Below are 23267 nucleotides of genomic sequence, written 5' to 3'. Positions count from 1 at the left end.
AAGTAGAAATGGCAAATAAATTTATAAAAAAAGTCCAACATCATTGGTCATTGGAGAGATGCAGATTAAAACATGAGATTCCATTATACTCTAGAAAGAATTGCTATTATCAAGAAATCAACTGATGCTGGTGGGGCTGTGGGGAAAAAGGAACCCTTCTCTACTGTTCGTGAGAGTGTAGATTGGTGCAACCACTGTGGAAATCAGTGTGGAGATTCCTCAAAAAGCTAGGTTTGAAGGTTCCATTTGACCCAGAAATTCCCCCTCTGAGTATCTGCCTATCACAGCGATATATGTGCACTATGTTTATAGCAGTGCAGTTTGTAATAGCTAAACCTTGGAAAGAACCAAAATGCCCTTCAACTGAGGAATAGATAAAAAAAAAATGTGTTTTTTAAAAAAATACAAAGGAGTACTACTCAGCCATAAAGAAGGTTAAACTTGAGACATTCCTAGGTAAATGGATGCACCTTGAGACCATACTCTTAAGTGAAATAAATTGGACACACATATGTAAATATTGCATTGTTTCTTTGGTGTGAAGAATTTTTTTCCCATTTATCATGCTAGTTTTGGTGACTTTCTTGGAAATTAAGGTTTAGGAATATGTCTCACCTGGGAGGTGTCTTCACACTATAATCAACATGGAGTCTTGCCAGCTGCCCAGGGTAGTAGCCTTGGAGGTCCTTTCCTTGATGATTAATGAATATGCTAGTGGAGAAAGTAAAGAGGTAAGAAAAAAGCAACTATTACAATTACTTCTCTGCAGGAGAATACCAGCTGTTGTATGAAAGAAAATCCATTAGGACTTTGGCCCCTGATCCTGGCAACTAGAACCCACGGGACTTGCTGGTAGTGTCCTTTGTGATTCATTATGAGCCACTTTCCACCATACCTGGCTTTATGGTTCTTTCAGGTCTGCTGTCCTCCACCACAACCTCCAACACTGTAATACAATACTATTTATTTTCAAGATACATAAAGAAATATTTCATATTATATTCAAAATATTAGGAAAAAAGAAGTAGGAGAATATATACAATCAGTGGGGCAAATGTGATAATTGTTGAAATGTGGGAATAAGTGAGGAGTCATTATACTAATTTTTCTACTTTTGAGATGTTTACAAAATTTCATAAATTTTAAGAAAAAGTGCAATATCTAAGTATATATTACAGCACAAGTGAGGCAGGGCTGATGGCAAAGCATGAAGTGCTTGTAAGCCTGGAAGGAGGACTCTGGCCCCAGAAGCATGAGCTGAAGCCCACAGGGTGGGCATGGTGGGGAGGCTCGTGAGACTGCGCAAGAGATGTGGTTGTGCAACTGGAATGCAGTGGTGCTATAGTTCAGATGTTGAATGTCCCTGAAGGTCCATGTGTTAAAGGCTTAGTCCTCAGGGTGATGCTTTTGGGAGATGGTGGAGCCTTTAGGAGGTGGGGCTTAAGGAGAGTCCTTAGGTCATTGGAGGTATGAATGGGTTTATGGGATTTTAGGAGCCCCATCCTTTTTCCTTTCTTTTGTGATGGGGACCACTATAAAGCAGCCCTGAGGATTTAAATTAACCAATTGGATTTTTATATTTACTTGTGAATCTGTCCAAAGCCTAGGCTGCTTTTCTGGAAGTGAACAATGGACTCATAGTAAGTGAACCTCTGTGAGTCACTAATCCCTACGAAAACCTGTAATGTCCAATGAAGCTGGAAAGACTCAAAGAATAAGACAGGATCACAGCCAAGGACACCTGGATCTGATCTCAACTAGATAAAGACTAAAGCCTCAGGCATCACACTCCTGGATGGATTGACTTAATCCTTATTAAAGATTAATCTAATACCTTACTTGGAGAAGTCCTTGAGTAATTCCACCCTTCTTGAATACTCACCTCCCTTCTTCTGATAACCAAATAAATACAGGCCACCCAGAGAAGGTCTTGGTCTTAGCCCTGAGAGGATCTCGAATTCTATAAGAGGGTTTTGATCTTCCTGGAGCCCTGAAATCATTCCATTTGCCTCTTTTTATTTAGCCTTCACTATACACTCAATCAGGAGATTGTAGACCTGATCAGCCCACAATAACTAAGGGATATTATTCATCTGATACTTTCACTTTCTGAACACGAGGTAAGCAGCTGGCTCTGCCATAATTCCCCCCATTGCTATCTAGCACCCCCCCACCATAAGTCAAAGCAGTAGGACCAACTGATCACAGAATGGAATGTCAAAAACTATGAGCCAAAATAAACCTTTTTTCTTTATAAAATAATAATCTCAGGTATTTTGTTATAGTGATAGAAAGCTAAATAACACAAGTGATCAGACCTTATATCTTAAAATGCATCATACTTTACAGTAAATTACCTGTCCCTTTATTTTATAATTACAACACTAATTGGTATTTTAAAATTATGTGTGGATTATACTACTTACAGATTTTATTTGTTATTTAAAAAGGGTGTTGTGGCTGAAAGCCTTAAAATCACTGGTGTAGGTGACAGGGCATCTTTGTAACATTTTAAAGAAGATTAATGACAGGATACAAAAATTTCCTCTGATGGCAATATGGAAAACAAATCTGAGAGCAACCTGATGAGAGGTAGAAAGACAGATTAGGAAGAGACTAATGCTTTATGTGAGAAATGATAAATCTCTGAACAGTGGGGTGGAAATGAGGAAGGATAGGGCAGATTGTTATCTTGGGAAATGTAAACAGAATGGGTGCTACGTACACCCACACCACAAATGACAGGTAAGACAATGCCCAGATTTAACTGTTCTATACACCAACTATTCAAAATCTCATGTGTGCAAGGTAAATACATATGATATTATCTTTCAGTTTAAACACTGAATAAAGATTTAACAATGACAACAAAAAGGAAAAGTAGGAGAAGAGAGAACTGGTTGAGGATCTTTGGGAGATGGAATATGGAATTAAGGATAAAAGAGAATTGTCCAAGACAAGGCCTAGGCTTCAACCATTGGGAAGAGCACTGTAATCTCTTGGAGAAGAGCCAAGGAAGCCAACATTGTTGGGGATGTGTCTTTATCAAGTCTGTGATGCCTGCACATAGGGGTATTTTTGAATCATCCACAGATTGGGAGCATTCACTAGATGCCATGAGAATTCACAGAAAAGGTAAAGAGTCCACAGAAAGGAACACATAGTTTTGCATAATGTAGCTCACTACATATGTGTTGGATCATGAATGGGCACTTAAACTATGCCTTCAGTTCAGCCAGCATTTATTGAATACCATAAGGTACACTGCACTGACCTAGGCTTTGCAGGTACAAAGCTAGGAAGCAGTCCTGGTCCTCAAAATGCTTGTCACATGCTGGAATAGTGGCTCAAATGAAGGGCTGATGGAGCACAAGGAGGGAGGGGTGTCAAGGATTTGAGTAGGCAAGTAGGATGGGGAAGAAACTCCAGGTGAAGGGCATTATAGAAGCTAAGACTTGGACAGAATTGAGAGGATTGTGTAGGGATGCAGTAGTCAGCTTTTTGTTACTATAATAAATGCCTGGGGTGAATCAACTTATGAAGAAGAAAAGTTTATGTTGGTTTTGAGTTTTGAAGGTTTCAGTCCATGGCCAATTGACCCCATAGCTCCGGGCCTCTGGTGGGCAGCACATCACAGCAGGAGTGCATGGTAGAGCAAAGCAGCTCCCCTTGTGGCAGTGAGGAAGCAAAAAAGAAGGACTCCACAAGCTTGGACTTTCCAACAACCTCCAGGCTGTGGGCTGGATACTGTGACTAAGTCCTGTACAGTCAACAACTGCAGGGGATGAAGTCATAGGAGGAAAGAGAAGTCAGCGCCCAAGTGGGGAACACATGACATTTCTGAACACATGGGAAGGAGAGACAGATTTGCTTAGGTCCCTACTCAGTTTCTGAAGAAAGGCCCTGAGGAGCTCCCCAGAGCCGTGTTACCCCTCAGGAGGGTCCCCGGGCTCTGAAGGACCCTCGGGTGTCACACTCCTGGGTGGATTGACTTAATCCTTATTAAAGATTAACCTAATACCTTACTTGGAGAAGTCCTTGAGTAATTCCGCCCTTCTTGAATCCTCCCCTCCCTGGTTTCTCCTCCTCTTCCCTGGCTTGCACCCAGCAAATGCCTACCAATTGCAGGTGGTCAGACTAAGCCCTGCTCTGCAGAAGGAATGTATAAAAACTGCTCTGAGAATGGAAGCCCTTCCCCCAGCGCCGAGCAGCAGCTCTCCTGCCCTGAGTCCCTGCGGGCGCCCAAGAGCAGATGTTGGCGGGAGTGGGCGGAGAGCAGGAAAGCGGGTGTCAGGAGGTGGCGGCTGGCCTGAGGGCAGCTGGGAGGAGCAGCGGGAAGTGGAAAGATTTGGAGAACGAAGCCATGACACTTTGCCTCCCCCTTTGCGTCTATTTCCCAAGCTCCCCCGTGTGGCCTTCACGTGAAAGTGAGAAAGCTTCCAATTCAGATATTAAAATACCAGGTTTTTCTGGAAGAGGACTGCTTCCTCCCGGGGGTGCACAGTCAGCCCTTCCCTCGGGAGGCTGGGTAGGGTGCAAAGCGACCGGACCCACTCGGCTGCCTCAGCCACAGGAAGATCCTTCCTTCTCCTTGGCTGAGCAGGAGGCAAAGAGGGCTGATTCCACTGTGCGTTATTTACAAGCCCAGGACAGCTTGGCTCTCCGAGGTGGCGAGTACCAGCCACACAAGAGCGGCTCCTCCTCTGAGCCTGAGCCGCGGCCCGAGGTGGCCGTGTCACTGATATACCTGGGTTGTGCGTCACTCTTTACAAAGCACTTTTACACAGATGACCTCATCTACGCCACACAGTCACCTTGCAAGGTAAATATTATTAAGTCCCTGCTTCATTAAAGGAGTCTCAGAGAGGTTAAAGGGACTTTCTAAATATCACCCCGCTAGGAAATTTGTATGTGGCTGCTTAAGTATCTCCTTAGTCCTCCTAGGCAGGGTGGTCGAGACATTACTTTAATCCAGTGTGTGTGTGTGTGTGTGTGTGTGTGTGTGTGTGTGTGTGTGTATGTATGTGTGTATGTGTTCGTTGCTGGGAATTGAATTGCTAAGAACTTTACCCCTGAGCTATACCTCAGCCCAATCAATGTTTGAAAAATCCATTTAAAACTGACACACCTTCTGTATCTTTCATCTTCCATAACACACTGAATTAGGTCTGCTAGAAGTGATCTTTTCAAGAAGCATTTTAAGCGCCACAAACCAATGCAGTGTGCAGCCCCACCCCTGAAAAACAGGGCTCTGGTCTGATGCTTGGGTGTGGCACCAGTTAATGCTCACATTTAATATAATTCTTTTTACAAGAATCTGATGTGGTCACTAAAACTTGCGAGCCATGAAATATTTACTTTTATTAGGTTTCCCTGCCGGGTTGCAATTCTGTTTCCCTGGTAGAGCCCTCAGGGCCAGGCAGCTAAGGACGAACTGGATGAACAATTATGCAGAGCAGCAGAAGGGCAGGCTCAGGTTCTGTTCGCCATCAGGAAGACAAATCACAAACAAAGGACAGAATAATTTTGATTGTTCATTCATTTTAAGCTACTGAACAACTGTGCACAGAGGGCCTACCATGTGTGGCCATCTGCTAGGTAGAGGTTATGGAAGGGAGTTGCAAAGAAAGGCAAGCAAGCCTTGCCGTTGGGTGTTAACCTAGAGCTGTAGCAAACTGTACTGATCCCCCTCCCCAAGAACAAATGGTGGCAGACCAGTGAGTTCAAGTCCCATCTTTGCCAGTAGCCTTGGGACAATCACTTACCCACAGTGGGCCTTGTTATTTTATCTTGAATTCACAGTTGTAAAGAGAAAATGAGATAATAAACACTTATGATAATGTTTGTATGTTTATCAGTTTTCTGTGGCTGTGATAAAATTTAAAAAGAAGAAAGGTGTGTTTGGGCTCATGGTTTTGGAGTTTCAGTCTATGACCACTTGGTCCTATCGTTTTGGGGTTCTGGCAAGGAAAAACACACTAGAGGAGCAAAGATACTCACTTCCTAACATTCAAGGGGCACAGAGAGTGAGAGAGAGCCCACAAGAAAAGGGGCCAGAGGCAGACTATACCCTTCAAAGTCACCCTCAATGACCTAGTTCCTGCCACCTTTTAAAGTTTCCACTGCTTCCCAATATCCCATTCAGCTAGGAAGCAAATAATAGCTTAATCCATTAGTGATGTTAGTGCTCTTGTAATTCAATCACTTCTCAAAGGCCTCAACTCTGAAAACTGCTGAACCACCAAGACTTGGTTCAGGAACCAAGTCTTCAACACATGGGTTTGCAGGGGGAATATTCTAAATCTAAAGTATAATAGCTGGGCATATAGTAAGAGCTGCCTGTTAACTATTATCCTACCAGCAGTGAGACAGATGGGAAATTAAAAAACAACTAATACAGTATCTGGATGTTGTGATAACAGATGTAAAAGAAATTTAAAAGGATGTGAAACAGGAAATCACAAAGGTGGAGAGGTAGGCAAAAGGAGATGCTTCCAGTCCAAGTAGTCAAGGAATGACTCACCGATTGGCTACAGAGCTGAGACACACTGGGTGGAAGCAGTGCAAAGGGTTGCAGAAAGGAGCAGCCCAGGTAGAAGGAAGATTTTGTAAGCACCAAGGTGTAACAGAAGCATGGTTTCTTGAAAGAACCAAAGGAAAGACAAAGAGCTTGAGTTAGGAGAAGGTTGGAGAGATAGGCTGGGGTATTTCCTGTGGGGCATGTCAGCCATGGCATTGTGTTTGGATTTTATGCTAAATGTAGTAGGTTGCAGGGTTTTACCCAAGGGACTGCTGTGATCCAATTTGCATTTTATGAAGCTTACTCTGGAGAACAGATCATTGGGAGGTAAGAGAAGATATTGTTAAAGATGTGTAGGGAGAGGTAATGGTGATCTGGAGCATGTGGTAGCAGTGAGCTATAGCCCGCTGCTGTGGTTTGGATCTGAAATGTTCCTCAAAGGCCCATGTATTAAAAGCTTGGCCCCTGGCCTGTGGCACTATTGAGAGATGGTGGAACTAAGGAAGTTGGAGGGGGCTCTTTAGAGGAAGTTAGGTCACTCAGGGATGTTCTTTAAAGGGGATATTGGAACTTTGGCTCTTTTCTCTTTCACTTCCTGGCCATCATGAGGAGAGCGACTTCCTCTACCTTACGCTTCTGCCATAATGTACTGTACTACAACATGCCAAACCATGGATTGAACCCTCCAAAACCTTGAGCCAAAATAACCTTTTCTCCTCATGGATTGCTTATCTCAGGCATTTTGTCATAGTGACACAAGCTGACTAACACAGCAGCATTCAGATGGGAGATCTATCTTGAAGGTAGAGTGGATAGAACTTGCTGAAGGTGGGGGATCTGCTATTGTTGGCAAGGCACTTGGCAGGCAGAAAGCTGCCCCACAATGAGCCTTGCTGATGCAGGGTAGGGCACCTTCCTGTGGGGAGATGAGGACTGATTGCAACCTTCTTCCTCTCATGTGGCTCTGATGTTAAGTGCAAGTGAGCTAAAGATAGCCCAGCCTTAGGCTTTCAATGGATGCCCCCACTTTGTTTTACCCAAAGCCTCACATTCCCCAGGGGTTGGCTCAGACCAGACCTTATGAATGATTTTGCTCCATGGAAGAACAGACAACAGCAGCCAACAAAGATTTGTCTGCATTTTCCCAGGGAAATAAGACCACAGTTACATAGGCCCATGGTGGACAAGATAAACTCACACACACACAGAGAATGAGGACTTGTGGGGAAGGAGGAATCAGTAAACACTGGAACCAGACCCTGTTCCTCTCCACCCTGCTTGTTCCTTGGGTGGATTTTAGGTATTGAAGGGTAGGTTCTGTACTTTCTCTGAAAAGAAAATTCTTAAGGAATCCAGGAAGCAAGCAGCCTCCTACCCACTCCTGCTTCAGTAATTTCGGGGAGAAAAAGAACTTTTATTTATTGACCAAACATGTTAAGACTGACTAAATACTAAAGCAAGCATAAGGCTTGCTCAAATCAATGAAATCAATGGTACTACTAGAGGCTGACCCTAAAGTCACAGTTGCTGCCCCGGCTTCCTGGCTTCTAAATCTCAACAGTCCCCCGTGGTATCAGGTGGTAAAGGAAGGGTGTGGTTAGCATTTACTGATTTTATCGAAAATCTCTCAATAAAATGACACTAGCATTATAAAGCATAATGGGCCGGGCGTGATGGCACATACCTGTAATCCCAGCACTCAGGAGGCTGAGGCAGGAGGATCATTGAATGTTCGAGGCCAGCCTGGGCTACAAAGTGAGCTCAAGGATAGCCTGAACTGCAAAGTGAGACCCTGTCTCAAAAGGACAAACAAAACAAAACAAGCAAACAAAAAAAAACATGACTGGGGCTCATTATTCTTGTGCCATAGATGATGGCCTTGGCAAAGGAGTGAAACTCCTCCCTAGTTTCCATCTGTGCAGTCAGCTACCATAATGCAGAAGCATGAAGTGGTGTGATTAGAAGGTTCCCATTCAAAATTTGGGCTTGGGTCCTTCATGCTTCTTGTTAAAACCCTATCTAAGAAAAAGCCAATATCTATCTGATCTTTTGGGAATGGAAAGCTTGCTTAGATTCTACAGTAAATACAGGATTTCTTTCCTTGCAACTTTTGCTAAACCCAGAGAAACTTCACTAGGTCCCTCTGGAAGCAGTAGTCTTTCAGGTATGAAGTGCGTGGTGAACAATTCTAATTCCTCAGGTAGCTGTCTGCCTTGCCTCTGCTCTGGGAGGCTCTGGGAGAACATTACCTGGGTGGAATCCCTGGGCGGCGATCAACAAATTCTCGTAGCCAAATGTGGGACATTATGAATGGGAACCTGAAAAAAAAATGACAGAGTGAAATTTCATATTGTGCTATGTACATTTCCAGGCACAAGCTACTGCTGCAGTTTGGATAGGGAAGGTCCCTGTCTTAGTCACTTTGTTGTTGCTGAGACAAAATACCCAATACCCACAACTTAAAGGAGGGAGGGTTTATTTTGACTCACAGTGTATAGAGATTTCATTCCATAGGTGGCTAGCTCCAAGGGAGGGCAGCATAGTCAAAAGGTCTGGGCAGAGGACAGCTGCTCACCTCATGGAATCCAGGAAGCAGAGAGAGAAGGGCAGAGCCAGGGAAGGAGATGCACCCTCCCAGGTCACGCCCCCAGTGAACCACCTCTTCCAAACAGATCCTACCTTCTAACAGCATGTTTGGTTGTACACCCATCAGTGCACCAGTCCACAAAGAGTAGAGTGCCCTGTGCTCCACTCGCCTCCCCAAAGTCCCACCTATGATCACAGGAGGCTTTTGGATGAATCTAAATATAAAACAAACAGTCCTCAAAGGTGCATGGGTTGAAGGCTGGTCTCATTGGGAGGTGGTGGAACCTTCAGGAGGTGGCATCTAGTGGAAGGAAGTTATGTCACTAGCAGTGTGCCCCTGAAGAGGATACTGGGATGTCAGCCCCTTCTTCCTTCTCTCCTACACTTCCTGGTCACTCTGAGGCAAATAGGACTCTACCATACTGTACCACACACACGATGATGAACGGGCTCTCCACAGACCCAAAGCAACAGAGCCAATTGAAGGTTCTGAAGTCTTCAACTATAAATTGAAGACTCTGAAACTAAAACAAACCATTTTCTTTACTAAACTAATTATCTAAGGTATTTTATCACAGTAACAGAAAGCTGACTAACACAGCTATCTAGTACCACAAAGTCCATCTTGAAAGAATCACAGGGAGAAAAATGACATAGCAGAAGGACTATCCATAGTTTCCTATAAGAAAGGAAATACAAAACTAATAAAGAAGCAAACAAAAATAGAAAGTGTAAGCTAAAACAATACACATTTTTTCTCTTACCCTTCTATTTCTTATTAATTTATGTAGTACTGGAGCTTGAACCCAGGGCTTTCACACATCCCTAGCCCTTTTTATGTTTTGAGATAGAATCTCACTGAGTCACTAATTTGTACAAGCTAAGTCCTTTTCATCTTCCTACCTTAGCTTCCCAGAATGCAGCAATTACACGTGTGCACCACCAAGCCTGGCTGTGCTCTCCTTTCTCTGTGATGGCTGTAGCTCCTGCCCAGTCCTTGTTCTTGAATGGCTTATCCGAAGCTTAGTGGATGTCCTGACCTCAGATGTCCCACATCTTGTAACTTCAAGTCTCCTTGACTTGTCTGGAAGCAGTGGTTTCCTCCTCCCCCGCTAGCATGGGGGAGGATGATCCCAGCAGCAGCCCTCACCCATTTTGCAGTTCTGTACAGACAGTGACATTGCATGTCCTTGGTGATGCTGTTAGCCAGTGTACTACCTATGTGACCTTGCTGGACTTCAGCCCCACCCGAATCTTGTGTATTGTTGAGGACAGGAGGTGAGCTGCCTTAGACTGGCTGGACCTAAGATTGCTCATGCCTTTTACCTATTTATTTATTTTTCTTCTAAAAAAACAAAAAGTACTGCCCTGGAATGTCAGTTGGGTGCCATCTCCTTGCTCACCTCTTAGAGAACTTTCTTTTTTTTTTTTTTTTTTTTTTGGTTTTTTTTTCCCGTACCGGGAACCGAACTCACGACCTTGTGCTTGCCAGGCAGGCGCTTTGCCGCTGAGCTAAATCCCCAGCCCCTTAGAGAACTTTCTTACTGCATAAGTTTGCAAGGTGAACACCACATTCCCCGGAGTCTTTCCACAGCTGGGAAACAAATCTGGACATGTGTTAGAGACCTTCTGTCTGATGTGCTAACATGAGAATTAGGAGGAGACAAGGCAGAGGCAACTTTCTGCTGCTTTGACCTTTCCTACTGGCGAGCCAGGTAATGAAGATGCGGTGGGTTTTGACAACAGAACTCCAGTACCCAGTCTGCAGCTCTGGGGATGGCAAGATGCAATTGCTGTCTCAGGGTTCAGCTGCCAGCTTCATGTGTGGAGAGGGAGCTGCTGCCCCAGTGGTGGTGATACTCAGAGTGGAATCCTGAACCTCATTATCCTGGGGGCAGCTTCCTAATTTTTGTGGATTTGTTCCAGAAACTGTCTGGAAACTCCACTCTGCCTGCCCTATGATTTTGTAACCCCTCATTCTGTATATTAAGCCTTCCTGTACTCACCTCAGACTTCAAATGAATACTTTCTCCTTGTAAAATTTTTCATATTACATCAGATTACTGACTGGAGAATATGGGTTGGCACAAGCAAACTACTGCATTTAAATATTCAAGGGAGAAAGAGGTTATATGGGGAGGAGAGCCCAGCGGCTGGGAGACAGAGGAGAAAGCTCTATTCTTTGTAGGGTACTTTTGTGTCCTTTATGAATCTTTCACTCTGTGCACACATTATGTACTCTCTCTATAAAGACAGCTGAGCCTCTGATTTGAATAAACACGGCAACTTGTGGCAGAAGAACTGTGGGCTGAGTCCTTGGGGCCTGCAGCAGGTCATTTCCGTGCTCTGTATATTGATTACCATGCCTCTCTGGAGGGTTGAAAGAACCAATCATGTGCGTGAGAGAGCTCGGTAACCTTAAAAGCGCCTTAGAGAAAGGAGAAATATGAGTTTCTATTTATGAACTTTTATTACATGTTAGGTAGTGTGCATTAACTCGCATTTGCCTCCCAGCAACCTTGTAAATATTGTCCTTCTTTTACCCACAAGTAAACAGGTACTAAGAAGTAAAGTAACTCGCACAAGGTTATAGGGAAAGCAGGACTGGAATCTTCTGGCTCCAGAGACATTCATCTTAAATACTGTGTTATGTCAAAACGATCCAGAGCGCAGTTACCACCAAGCAAAACAAAACAAGACTATTCAAAAGAAGCCAGAGAAAAGAGATGTAACCAAGGGGAGAAAGGATTGAAAATAAAGCATTTGTGCCTCTCTATCTTCCATTTTCTTTTTGTGTCGGTCAGATTTTCACTGCTGGGACCAAACACCTGAGAAAAACAATTTGAGCTGGGAAAGATTTAATTTGCTCTCCCGCCCCCGGTTGAATTTGGCTGCTGGTTTCAGAGGTCTTGTTAGTGGCTGGCTGGCTCCAAAGGCAGAAACACCAGTGCAGAAGTGCATGGTGGAGAAAAGCTGCTTGTCTCATGGAAGCCAGGATGCAGAGTGAGAGAGAAAGGGCCAGGGAGGGAGGAAGGGGCTGAGGACAGAGGCCTCAGTGACCTACGTCCTCTACCCGGGCCCCAGCTCCTATAACCCAACCGGCTGTGAACTCGTCATTGGCTGTAGTGTACCTCATTGGTCTCTTGTAACCCTTAGAGAAAGGGTGGTGGGTATGAGAAAAATAAAGACAAGAGACAAGAGCTGGGGTCAGGTGGAGTTACCTCTTGCCTGATGAGCAGGAGGACTGATTTCAACAGTAGGGGTGTTTATTTTACACACTTGCAAAGTTAGTATCATGGGGGGGGGGTAATGTTGCCTAGCAACTAACGACTGTAATTGTCCAGCAGGCTGCCTTTTTTAATACTGAGGTAGCTTGACTGCTTGACCTATAACCAATAACAATTGGCCAGTCTACTCTGGAGGTGAACAGCCTCACAGTCTAATAACCTCTCCAGGCATCTCTTAACCCAACCAAGTTGACAATCAAGATTAAGATCATAATGGTCAAAGCTGAATTCACTGCCCACAGGCTATCTCGCTCTTTATTTCACCTCTGAGTATGTTTTTCAAAGCAACTTGTAAATTTTCAACAGCAATAATTATAACAAAATAGTGGACTACCCAGAGATACCTACTCATTAGATAATGTATTTTTTTCAAAAGGTCTTGCTTAAAAATTTCTTCTTAACACATATTAATTGTAGATATTAGTGCGGTTCAGTGTGATACACTGATTAAATTCAACTTCTCTTTTCCACACTTGTCACCTTTTCCAGCCTCTAGTGATTACTATTCTATGTTCAGGCTGGCTGTTTTCAGCTTCTATGTCTGAGAGAACATATGGTACTTGTCTTCTTTTATGTTATTTCATTTAACTTAATATCCTCCAGTTCTATCTGTTTGCTGCAAATGACAGTCCTTGCAAGAGTCCTGCAAGTTGTGAATTATTACCCTTTGTTTGTAGAAAATGGTAAATTATATGCTTAAGGTGATCGCCAACTCTGACTCCCAAGCTCAAGATCCTTCCACTGCAGTAGAACTGATTTATTGATCAACTAACTTTTCCTCATGCTGCTAGGCACTAGGGGAAAAGCAGAGATATGTGACTTCACTATCGAGTTGCTTGCAGTCTGGTGGAGAAGATGAAGAGACACACTAATCATAGAATTGCACAAGTCAATACCAAATCTAAGCAAGTTACCTTTCAGACTTTTGGGTGGGCAAGCATCCCCTCTCCTCTTTTACGGTTGTAAAGAGAAAGATTCTAGGAATAGGCAAATTGCCTTTGTTCAGAAGGCCTGGACATTTTCTCTAACCCAGTGCATCTGAGAAGCTTTCCTAACAAATGGTATTGGAAAAATCTTACACATGCAGAAGCTTGAAGCTAAACCCCTATATCTCACCAGGTAGTAGAGTAAAAGCAAAATGGATCAAAGGTCTAAATATTAAAACAGAAACACTTAATCTGCTGGAAGATAAAGTAGGTAAAAGTCTTGAAGTTATAGGCATAGGCAAGGAATTTCTGAACAGAACCCTGTTTGCACAAGAAAGAATACCAGGAATCAACAAATGGGATCCTATCAAATTAAAAAGCTTCTGTACAGCAAAGGAAACAACCAACAGAGCAAAGAGACAACCTACAGCGTGGAAAAGATTTTTTGCTAGCTATTTCTCAGACAGAGAACTAATAGCTAGCATATACAAAGAACTCAAAAAAATTAGACCCTCCCCCCAAATAAAAGACCTAATAAAAAATGGGAAACTGAAATGAATAGACACTTCTTAGAAGTACAAGTGGTCAATAAATACATGAAAAATGTTCAACATCTCTGGTCATTAAAGAAATGCAAATTAAAACAACACTGAGATTCTACTCTATGCCAGAAAGAATGGCTATCATCAGTGTATTAGTTTTCATTACTGTAATGGAATGCCTGAGGTTAGATGATTGTATAAAGAAAAGATGTTTATTTAGCTCAAGTGCCAGAGGGCTAAAGGGCATGGCACCAACATCTGCTTGGCTCTGGTGAAGGGCTCATAGCAGATAGTACCAAATGGCAGGACCATGTACAAGAGGGAGCAATCACATGGCGAGACAGGAGGTTGGAGCACTGGGTGGGGCCAGACTTACGCTCCTTTTTTTAAGGTAAGAGCTGTCTTGGAAGATTGAACTCAGGGGTCCCATGAGAGTACCTTAATCTCTTCAGAGAGCAGTCATTAGTGACCTCAGGACCTTCCTCACCTCTCAGTGCTTCCACACCACCTCTCGACACTGCCAACCTGGAGAGTAGGCTTCTGACCCTGAGCCCTTGGGGGACAAACCACGTCCACACCGTCACAGAGAGGGAGTGGCATTTTAACGGCATCCATTGATTTTCTGGATTCATTTTATAGCTCCCTATTTCACCAAAAGTGTTTCATCAGTGCTCATGGACTGGGGAAAGTTCAGCTCCCAGGAAGCCCATGACCTCGTGATGTTCAGGTGCAGAGAAGGCACGGGGAGGGCTGAGGAGCAGGGCATCTCAGTAGGGGCCTGACCCAGCCTGCGTAGGAGCTGGACTGCAGCTTCCCTCTTTGCCTGTGGAACTGCTCTGTAGCTGGGGCTCTGCTCTAAGCTGCCTCTGTGCACCCATGTGGTGAAACGATGCTTACAAGTGTCTAGGTGTCCAGTAACTAGGTTACTTTGACAGAGTGCTGTTGTTTTCCCGGGACGTTAGTCTTGCCAACTGAGTATGGTTGCCCCCTGAGTCCCCAGTTCTCCAGTCTAGCTGGGAATTGTGCTGCCTGGAAGCACTTTCCTTCCTCCCTCTCTAGTCTAAATGCCACCTTTCTAAACTCTCCTCTCCTCAGGGCCTTATTCATGTCCCATAAAAGTGCTCTACAAGGCCTCAGCTCTGAGTTCCCAGTGTGACATTGCCCATCTCTGATGTCCCAGAGCCCTTGATAAATTCTATAATGCATTTGCCTTGGAGTCCTTTTCTCTTTGATATATTGATTTCTGTGTTCATTGATTTATGCTAACAGGAGAATATTTCAACTTCTGCCAAGCTTTGGATAAGGCGCCAGAGGTTCTTCAAAAAAACATCTGTCTTGTACACCATCCTGCCTCTTCAGGCAATATTAAGCCCTATAAATTGGGGACCATATTATTTTGCAGCTATTCTCTCTGTCCTTGTGTCCTTTTCTTATCTCATCATCTTGCAAAGTGTTCCCTGTCCTAGAAGTGCTTGATGCATACTTCAGAAAGAAAGAGGACACGAAAGAATCAAGTCTACTTAGTTCCCTGGTCATCTAGTGAACAGTGAAAAAACTTTGGTGTTCATGTGTCATAGAGAGCCAGATACCTTATACATAACCCACCTCTTTAAAAATAAATACGTAAACATGTTGAGGTAAAACCATTAAAGTGGGTAAGGTTACCTGTTCTGTTTCTAAAATAATTCTTGGCTTTACAACAATGTTTGCCATAGTTTCTTCAAGTTGTGAGCTCCTGTCTCTAGAACATTCGAAAATTAAATTCTGCCAGTTAAGTGTGAGGCAAGAGAGACACCGGCAGTGACGATCACACCAGAGTTACCTTCTTGGGCTGCAGTGGGTGGGACCTCTGTTTCCCGCAGTCTTTTGCAGGTAGCAGTTATTTCAGGCTCCTCCTGCTGTTGGGTGTATTGCAAAGGCACACCGCAGAGATGTAGGTCCTGATGCCTTTACATCATTCAAAGGGGATTGTGATGCACTGTGGGTTAGCAAGTTTTGCTCAGCAATGCTTTTCAGGGCTCAGGCCTATAAAAAGTAGAAAATGTTTTAGGTCTGTATGGAGAGCCTGCACACTGAAAGAAAGGTGATAACTAGTGTAAATGGGAAAATCACACTGGCAAATAACGAAGACTATTCATCAGAACTTTCTCTTCTATAAAGACTACATAAGGTCAAGGGCCTGGGTGGTGCCTTAGAGGCTAGTACTGCCCTTTGCATGCTAGAAATGAGGAAGTAGAGTTGGCACAGGACAAATCTAGCTTTGTCTGGTTCCAGACCAGATGAAGTTCCATCTTGCTGCTACTGAGGCCTCAAAGGAGGATTTTAATTGTTCAAAAATGTAATTCAAGTCTGTCTATAAAGCATCAAAATAGCACTGCTAGATAGTACAAGTCACAAGCTGGGAAAGAAGAATGCAAAACGCATTCATTCAGACAACACATATCAAAGCACGGACAAATTCTGGGAATGTAGTTCAGTGGTAGAGTGCTTGCCCAGCATGCTTTGGGTGTATTCCCCGGTGCTGAGAGGAAAAAAAAGCACTATTTACAATATGCTTGCCTTGTGATAGGACACCTCCTATATAAATAAGTTTGTAAGGAAGTAATAAAGTATTTCCATAAAATTCCCGATGACACTTAGGAGAGACCAGCATTGAGCTGGGGAGTGTAACGTACACGAGGAGATACAAAATAATTTAATACCAGTGTCTTGGTGCCACTGCATTTTGTTGAAAACACACAGCCTGGGGCACATTTTAATATAAGAACAGGAGCACCATGCTGGGCCCGCATAAATAGAAGTGGTAAATTGGGACCCAGGCGTGGTGGCACGTGTGTGTCATCCCAGCGACAGCATTCAGAAGACCGAGGCAGGAAGATGGAGAGTTTGAAGTCAGCCCAGGCAATTTAGGGAGACTGTATCTTAAGACAAATCAGAAAGGATTGGAGACGTAGATCGGTGGTAGAGTTCTTGACTAGCATGTGTGAAGCCCTAGTGCGATCCCCGGTACAACCAACCAGACAAAACAAAACAACAACAAACAAACAAAAAGCCTCCTTTGTTGAGTAAATGTCTTCAGCATTCCAGGCATTGTTTTAGTTTTAGCTATTTGGCAGCTATGATCTCTGTCGCCACTGTGACGCTGGAAGCAAGGATCGCCATTTGAAATAAAGGCAAAGAGAAACTAAGGAACTTGACTAAAATCACCAAACCCTGGGTAATGAACCTAGGGCTTGAATCCAACTCTGTTTAACACTGAATCCCAGGGTGAATTACATTTCAATTAAAATATATTAATTTTTCATTTTAAGAATAATAACCCATATTATTCATGAAGAAACAAACACCCCTGGCCCCTGTTTTTCATATGAAAATATAACTGAAAATACAAAAAAAAAAAAGGTATAAAGAAGAAATGAAAACTAATCTCACTAGTCAGATATTATTGTTTCCTGTGCATAACTAGCGAGTCTGTTTAGATGTCCTAGAAATGTAAGCAGATTGACATTAAGAATGAGAAAACTTTATAGACATAAATCTTTTTTAGAAAACTGTGATTGTACTATGTATGTCACATATTTAAAATACAAAAATAGTGGCCAGGCATGGTGGCACATGCTTGTAAACCCAGCCCTCGGGAGGCTGAGGCAGGAGGATTTCTGTGAGTTCAAGGCCAGCCTGGGATACAAAGTGAGTTTAAGACCAGCCTGAATTGCACAGTGAAACCCTGTCTCAAAAAGAAAAGAAAAGAAAACAAAACAAAAATATAAATAAATCTTAAAGTATTTTACTGAAGAGTCAATCTAAAACTTACAGTGATTTAGCTACACAGCATGAGGTTGTGTTCTGGCCATCAGAAGTTTCTCTAAACAGTAGGGGCTGCTTTGGCATAACGATGCTCACTGACATAAATTTTTCAAGCTTGCGCCAAGCTTGTGACCTTTAATACGTAGTTCTTCCTTCTCTTCAGCTTTAGAATATGCTCTAAATCTGCCTCCTGGGTTTTATAAAAGCAAGCTAATGCTTCCTTAGAGGAGTATTAATGGAACTGTCCCATGAAATGTGTTCATAAACCTTTCATTCTATCATTCCATCATGTCATATTGTCACTTGACATTCAAAAGGCAAAATATGGCCAGCTTATCCTGACCAGCATCCCAGGAGGCAATTGTCACTTTTTCTTATTCAGATTCTCAAGTTTGGAAGCACCATCATTACTAACTCTTCTCCAGGATCCACTGATAATTCACTCTTCAAGGATTACCTCTTCACTTAATGTCACGTCTTTCTTTTCTGATGATGTCAGAGAGCTGAGACACCATCCTCATCTACATAGAACCTCTATTCTTTTAATTCAGGCAAGACAGGGAAACATAAGAACATTACAGTAATGTGGAACCCTTCAGTCCTGAGATACTATCATGAATATTTGTGTTAGTTAAGTATATCACAGTGATTACTAGGGGAGGATGTCATGGTATCTAGTAGTCAGAATCCATTCTGGGGTGGAGTAGCGATGCTGAGTATTCTCATCCACCCTCCCGAAACACCCGCTTTAGCTGGCCTCTTTGAGCACAAATCCAGTCCTCCGTGGTCCCCTGCCTGCCATTCCTCCGCCTGGTTCCCTTGCTGGCTGCTCAATCTCTCCAGTCCAAAGATGGCTTTCAAACAGATGAATACTTCTAGGGATTCCCTATGGATGACAACTCAGTGGCCAGCCCTTCAAAGCTGAGCTGTGTGCACATCTACTTAGAGTGTGTGTGCTGGATAACTACCAATTATCCTTGTCCCAAGAACACCAGTGTCCAAGGTTTAAACTTTCACATGCAAGCAGCCTACATCCACTGCCTTGTTAATCTGAGGACAGCTCCACCTCCTTGCTTAGGTCATCCCAGCTTTAAAGTTTCCTGTGGAATCAACTGGCTGAGACAAGGCCATTGCTGCTTTGGGTTTGGTTTTGCTCTCTAGTCAGTCCTGTTTCCCTTCCTTCCATGATGGAGATCACGTCTGAGCCTGTTGCTCCCCAAGAAACCACCCCCAAGCAAATCTGTCTCAGAATCTGTTCTTCAGTGAAACCAATTTGAAAGAGTTGGCTATAGAGGTGACTTGAGGAAGCAGACTCTGCACTGGAGTTTGAAGTTCCATTCCCCTTTGGCAGGCTACCAGTGAGGTCCTCACCACTCTTGGAGGGTAGAGTAGCAGTAGCTCCTGGCATTTGGTTGTGGAGCAACTGTAGGTTTTTTTTGTTAGTTTTGCAGGGCTGGTGAAGTGTAACCAAGGCTTCTTGCATGTTAGAACAGTGTTCTACCACTGAGATAATCCCCAGGTCCTGGAACAGTTGGCAAAAGCTTCTCCTTGGTACAAAAGGAAAGAAGACCAGTGGAGGGGAAGGACTGGCTGGTGTAGTTCCTCAGGCATTGGAGAGGTTGAAGGAATCATAATTTTTTTTTTTTTTTGCAATAGCTGAGATTGAACCCAGGGCCTTCATACTGAGATACCTCCCCAGTCCTCTCTTACTTTTTATTTTGAGGCAAGGTCTTGCTAAATTTCCCAGGCTGGACTCAAACTTTCAATCCTCCTGCCTCAGCCTCCTGGAATGCTGAGATTTCAGGTTGGTCCTCCACTCCAAGCTAAGAAGAAGAAATGAGAAAAATGAAGCCAAAGGGCTCCTGGTGAGTACACTTGGTATAAGATGGTGAACAAATCATTACAAAAAATATGAAAGCTGAGGACTTTTTCAGCAGAGAGAGACACTCATTTCCTGGAGTAGGAGGGCAGAAAAAGACAAGAATTAAACTCAAATCTTAAATATAAGAATAGTGGAGCTCAGCAAAAGACTCAGCAAATCTCCTAGGTCAATGTCAGGGCCATGGTCAGAAAAGAGTGCCAACCTCATCTCAAGATGAGGAGAGAGAGTGGTCAGGGCACTTGGGAGGTAGAAAACTCAGATTCATCCTAATTCTCTGGTTCTGCAGCAGTGGCCATTCCTCTCACCGGGGCCACCACTTCTCTCTTGCTTGATGGGTTGAGGACAATATTGAGGCCACCACCTATGCCCGCTTCAGAACCCAGTCCTGGCTCTCCTTCTGGCCACCAAGCAACAATGAGACCAAGTAACAGCACATACTGCTGGGAAAATCCTGGACCTTCTCAGAGAGGAGAGAAATTATGAGTGAACCGAACATAACCTGGATTCCAGTCAAAAGGAAAGATTAGACTCCCTCAAATATTCTACAAAATAACTGGCCTGGACTCTTAAAAATAGTCAACAACGAAAAGAAAGGCTGAGCAAGTCTTCTAGATTAAAAGAGACTAAAGAGATATGAAAAATGAAAGGAATACATGAGGGATGGAGTCCTGGTGCAGACTGTGAAAACCCTCTGTTATGGTTTGTATCTAGATGTCCCCTCAAAGCCTCACGTATTCATAGGGCTTTTTCAGAGGTGGCTGAATCTAGAGTGTGTGATGCTGGGATAAGGGTGTGTGATTAGTAAATTATTTCATTGATTGGTTTGGCATAGTTCTGGCTAACATTAAGGGTGTAAGTGCTACTATACATGCCCTAGGGCAGGTAGCCTGTGTATAGTACAAGGGACAGAAAGAGTCTTGTCTCTTCCCTTGTTGCTTTTGCTATCTAGTGGGTGCCATGAACTGTTTTTCTCTGTGATGGCCCTCTGTCAAGCTATCCTGCCTTAGAATCAGCCAGTTATGGGCTGAAACCTCAGCAAACTGTGAGCCAAACAAACCTTTCTTCCTTTAACTTTGGGTGTTGGCTATTTTGTCTTGGCAATGACAGAAAAGTAACTAAGACACCCTCTTGCACCTCCTGTAGCCTCTCTGTGGAACCGAGGGTCTATTGCCTGCTAGGAGTATCACCTGACCACAGATCATGGCCCATTCCCTTGCTCCCAAAGACTCTGCATCGTTTGAGATTATGACCCTTGTTGGGGTAGTCCACACTCAATGACTGCTTAGTATGGGAATACAGAAGACATACCTTGGGCAGTACAGTGGTTGAGCATGTACTTAGCATGCAGGAGGGCCTGGGTTCAACTCCCAAAATGCATACATATGTACATACATATATACATAAAATAAATGTCCACCCTTTGATTCAGGATGATTGTGGAGTTCCATTCTAGGTTTGGGGCTCCATATGGGGTTGGCTGAAGCCTCTGATGCAAGTGACTCCCAATTCACCTTATTCCTTCACTGACTCTTGTTTCTTTCCCTTCCCTGCATGTGTTTCCACACACCATAGCCCACACCTATGCAAATTTCCACCTTGGAGCATGTTTCCCAGAAAAGCCAACCTAAGAGACCAGTTCAAAGCAAAGTTCTCTCCCTCAACAAGAGCCACAGTCCTTGTCTTCTCCATCTGCTGCCAGGCAAATGTTGCAATGGTTTATGTTTTAGAAACAGAATTATTAAATAACCTTTAACAATTCCTTGTAAATCCAGTTCTGAAAATGTTCTACCTCCCTCCTTTTGATAAACATACAAGTTGTGTTTAAAATATGTAGAAATGCATAAATTTTCAGTTTCTGAGTATGACTGGCTACCCCTTACCCCATGTCCAAAGTTACAATGAAAAAAGATGAGCTGGAGATGTAGCTCAGTGGTAGAGCACTTGCCTAACATTAAAACAGATGACTCTTTGGTGTAGTTCAGGAGGTAGAGCAGGTGCTCTGCACAGGTGAAGCCTAAGGTTCAATCTCCAGCACCAAAAATTAAAAGCTAAAGAGTTTAAAAATGAGGCTGTTTGCTGGGTGTGGTGGTGCCCGCCTGTAATCCCAGCACTTGGGAGCCTGAGGAGGATGATTGTTGAGAGTTCGAGGCCAGCCGGGGGCTACCCTCTCTCAAAAAGACAAAAGAAAAGAAAAAACAACAACAATAACAAAATGAGAGGCTGTTTAAAAATAGAACTCATTCCCAATGACAACCAAATCATTTCCCTAATTCTGACAACTACCTACTCCCCTGGCCACCTCCTCTGCACGGTCCAAGAGGGCCTAGAGCTGGGTTTACAGAACAAGCCCAAGGTGGAATGATTCCTTCCCCTCTTTCCTCTTGATGCTGCCCTCGTTTCCTTGTGTCATGTGAGCCGGGCAGCTCCACATGTTGCCATGTTTGCCGTGAGCCTGTCCCTTCAGGCGTCTTTAAGGCAGGAGAGGGGAGGAGGGAGAAGGTGACTGGAGTTTGTTGTGTGAATCCATGAGGAGACGGCTTCGGGTAGGAGGATGGAGGGACAAAGGAAAAGTGATTTAAACATTATTCTCAAGTTTCTAGGGTCCTGAAATGCTGTTTAAAATACAAATTTCTCAGAACTAACCCACTACTGTTAATAATATCATAAACATTTCTTTCTACTAGCTAAATAATACATAGTGTTTAAGGAGAGCCTGCCAGGTGTCAGGAGAGGGTGAGGAACTCCTAAGACTTGGAGTCAAACACAGGCCAAGGCTGGGGATGTGGCTCAGAATGTGTGTCTTATGCACAAGGCGCTGGGTTCAATCCTCAGCCTCAAAAATAAATAAGCAAATAAATAATAAAATAAACCATAGGCCAAAATTATAGCCTTGCAGTTTCGCTATAAAACAGACCAATAAAACCTACCACAAAAGGCTCATTCATATTAGCAGCATAAGAGATAATGTCTGTGACAAAAACTTTATTGGTTTGTAAGTGGTTTGTTATAATTACAGAGTACATTTGTCAACCTCAACATGCGTGCTGACTGGACGGCTCAGTCAGACTCATGGGCATAAATCTGTCCTCAGGACAGCTGTATCTTGGAATGTTTCCCCAAATATTTCATGTAGAAAATTTCAAATTTGCAGAAAACTTGAAAGAATAGAATGAACATTCAACAATCTTTAGCATATATATGGTAATATATATGGTGTTATATATATTATTACATATATAGATTATTATTATCATACATATATACATATATGTGTATATGTACATATGTGTGTGTATGTATGTATGTGTATATATATATGGTAGAGAGAAACAGTTCTGATTCTCACAGTGTTAAGAGGAGGGTACCACAAAGTCCAGTTTGCGATGGAAGAAACTGAGGCACAGTATTCGGCCCATAGTTACGCCAGCAGTCAAGGTAAAGATGGGCTCTTGCTGTGGTTGGAAGGTGTCCCCCACAGGACTATATGGTGAAGGCTCAGTCCGCAGTGGTGCTGGTGAGAAGTGGCGGAAGCTTTAAGAGGTGGAGTGTCGGGCAAGCTCCTGTGTTGTTGGGGGCACGGACTTGAAAGAGATAGTGGGACTCTCGTCTTTCTCTTACTTTTGGATCCTGGCCGTCAGGTGAAGGCTTTCCTTGAACACATGCTCCCACGATGACACACCACTTCACCCCAGCCCCAAAAGCAGCAGGGCCAACTGA

The 23267-nt window shown here is 43.5% G+C and overlaps 1 protein-coding gene across 2 annotated transcripts in view; it reads right to left on the bottom strand.

The window, feature by feature from the left end:
• The window catches only part of LOC102005664 (chromosome unknown open reading frame, human C1orf100), a 30243-nt gene extending 14470 nt beyond the window's left edge, over window positions 1–15773 (bottom strand). The window contains exons 1-4 of one of the 2 annotated variants that reach the window (XM_005374774.2): window positions 15684–15773; window positions 15527–15602; window positions 8770–8838; window positions 616–711 (exon numbers count right to left, since the gene is read on the bottom strand). In XM_005374774.2, the coding sequence (XP_005374831.2) occupies window positions 616–711; window positions 8770–8825 (152 nt within the window). In that variant the 5' untranslated portion in view covers window positions 8826–8838; window positions 15527–15602; window positions 15684–15773. The remainder of the gene's footprint in view (window positions 1–615; window positions 712–8769; window positions 8839–15526; window positions 15603–15683) is intronic. The other variant, XM_013520358.1, reaches the window with a different exon arrangement.
• Window positions 15774–23267: the final 7494 nt, after the last annotated feature.

Source organism: Chinchilla lanigera, unplaced genomic scaffold (assembly GCF_000276665.1).
Source record: "Chinchilla lanigera isolate Chin_1 unplaced genomic scaffold, ChiLan1.0 scaffold00005, whole genome shotgun sequence".
In the NCBI taxonomy this organism is placed as follows: Eukaryota; Metazoa; Chordata; class Mammalia; order Rodentia; family Chinchillidae; genus Chinchilla; species Chinchilla lanigera.
The sequence above is the reverse complement of the archived record's forward strand: the minus strand, read 5'-3'. Positions and strand labels throughout refer to the sequence as shown.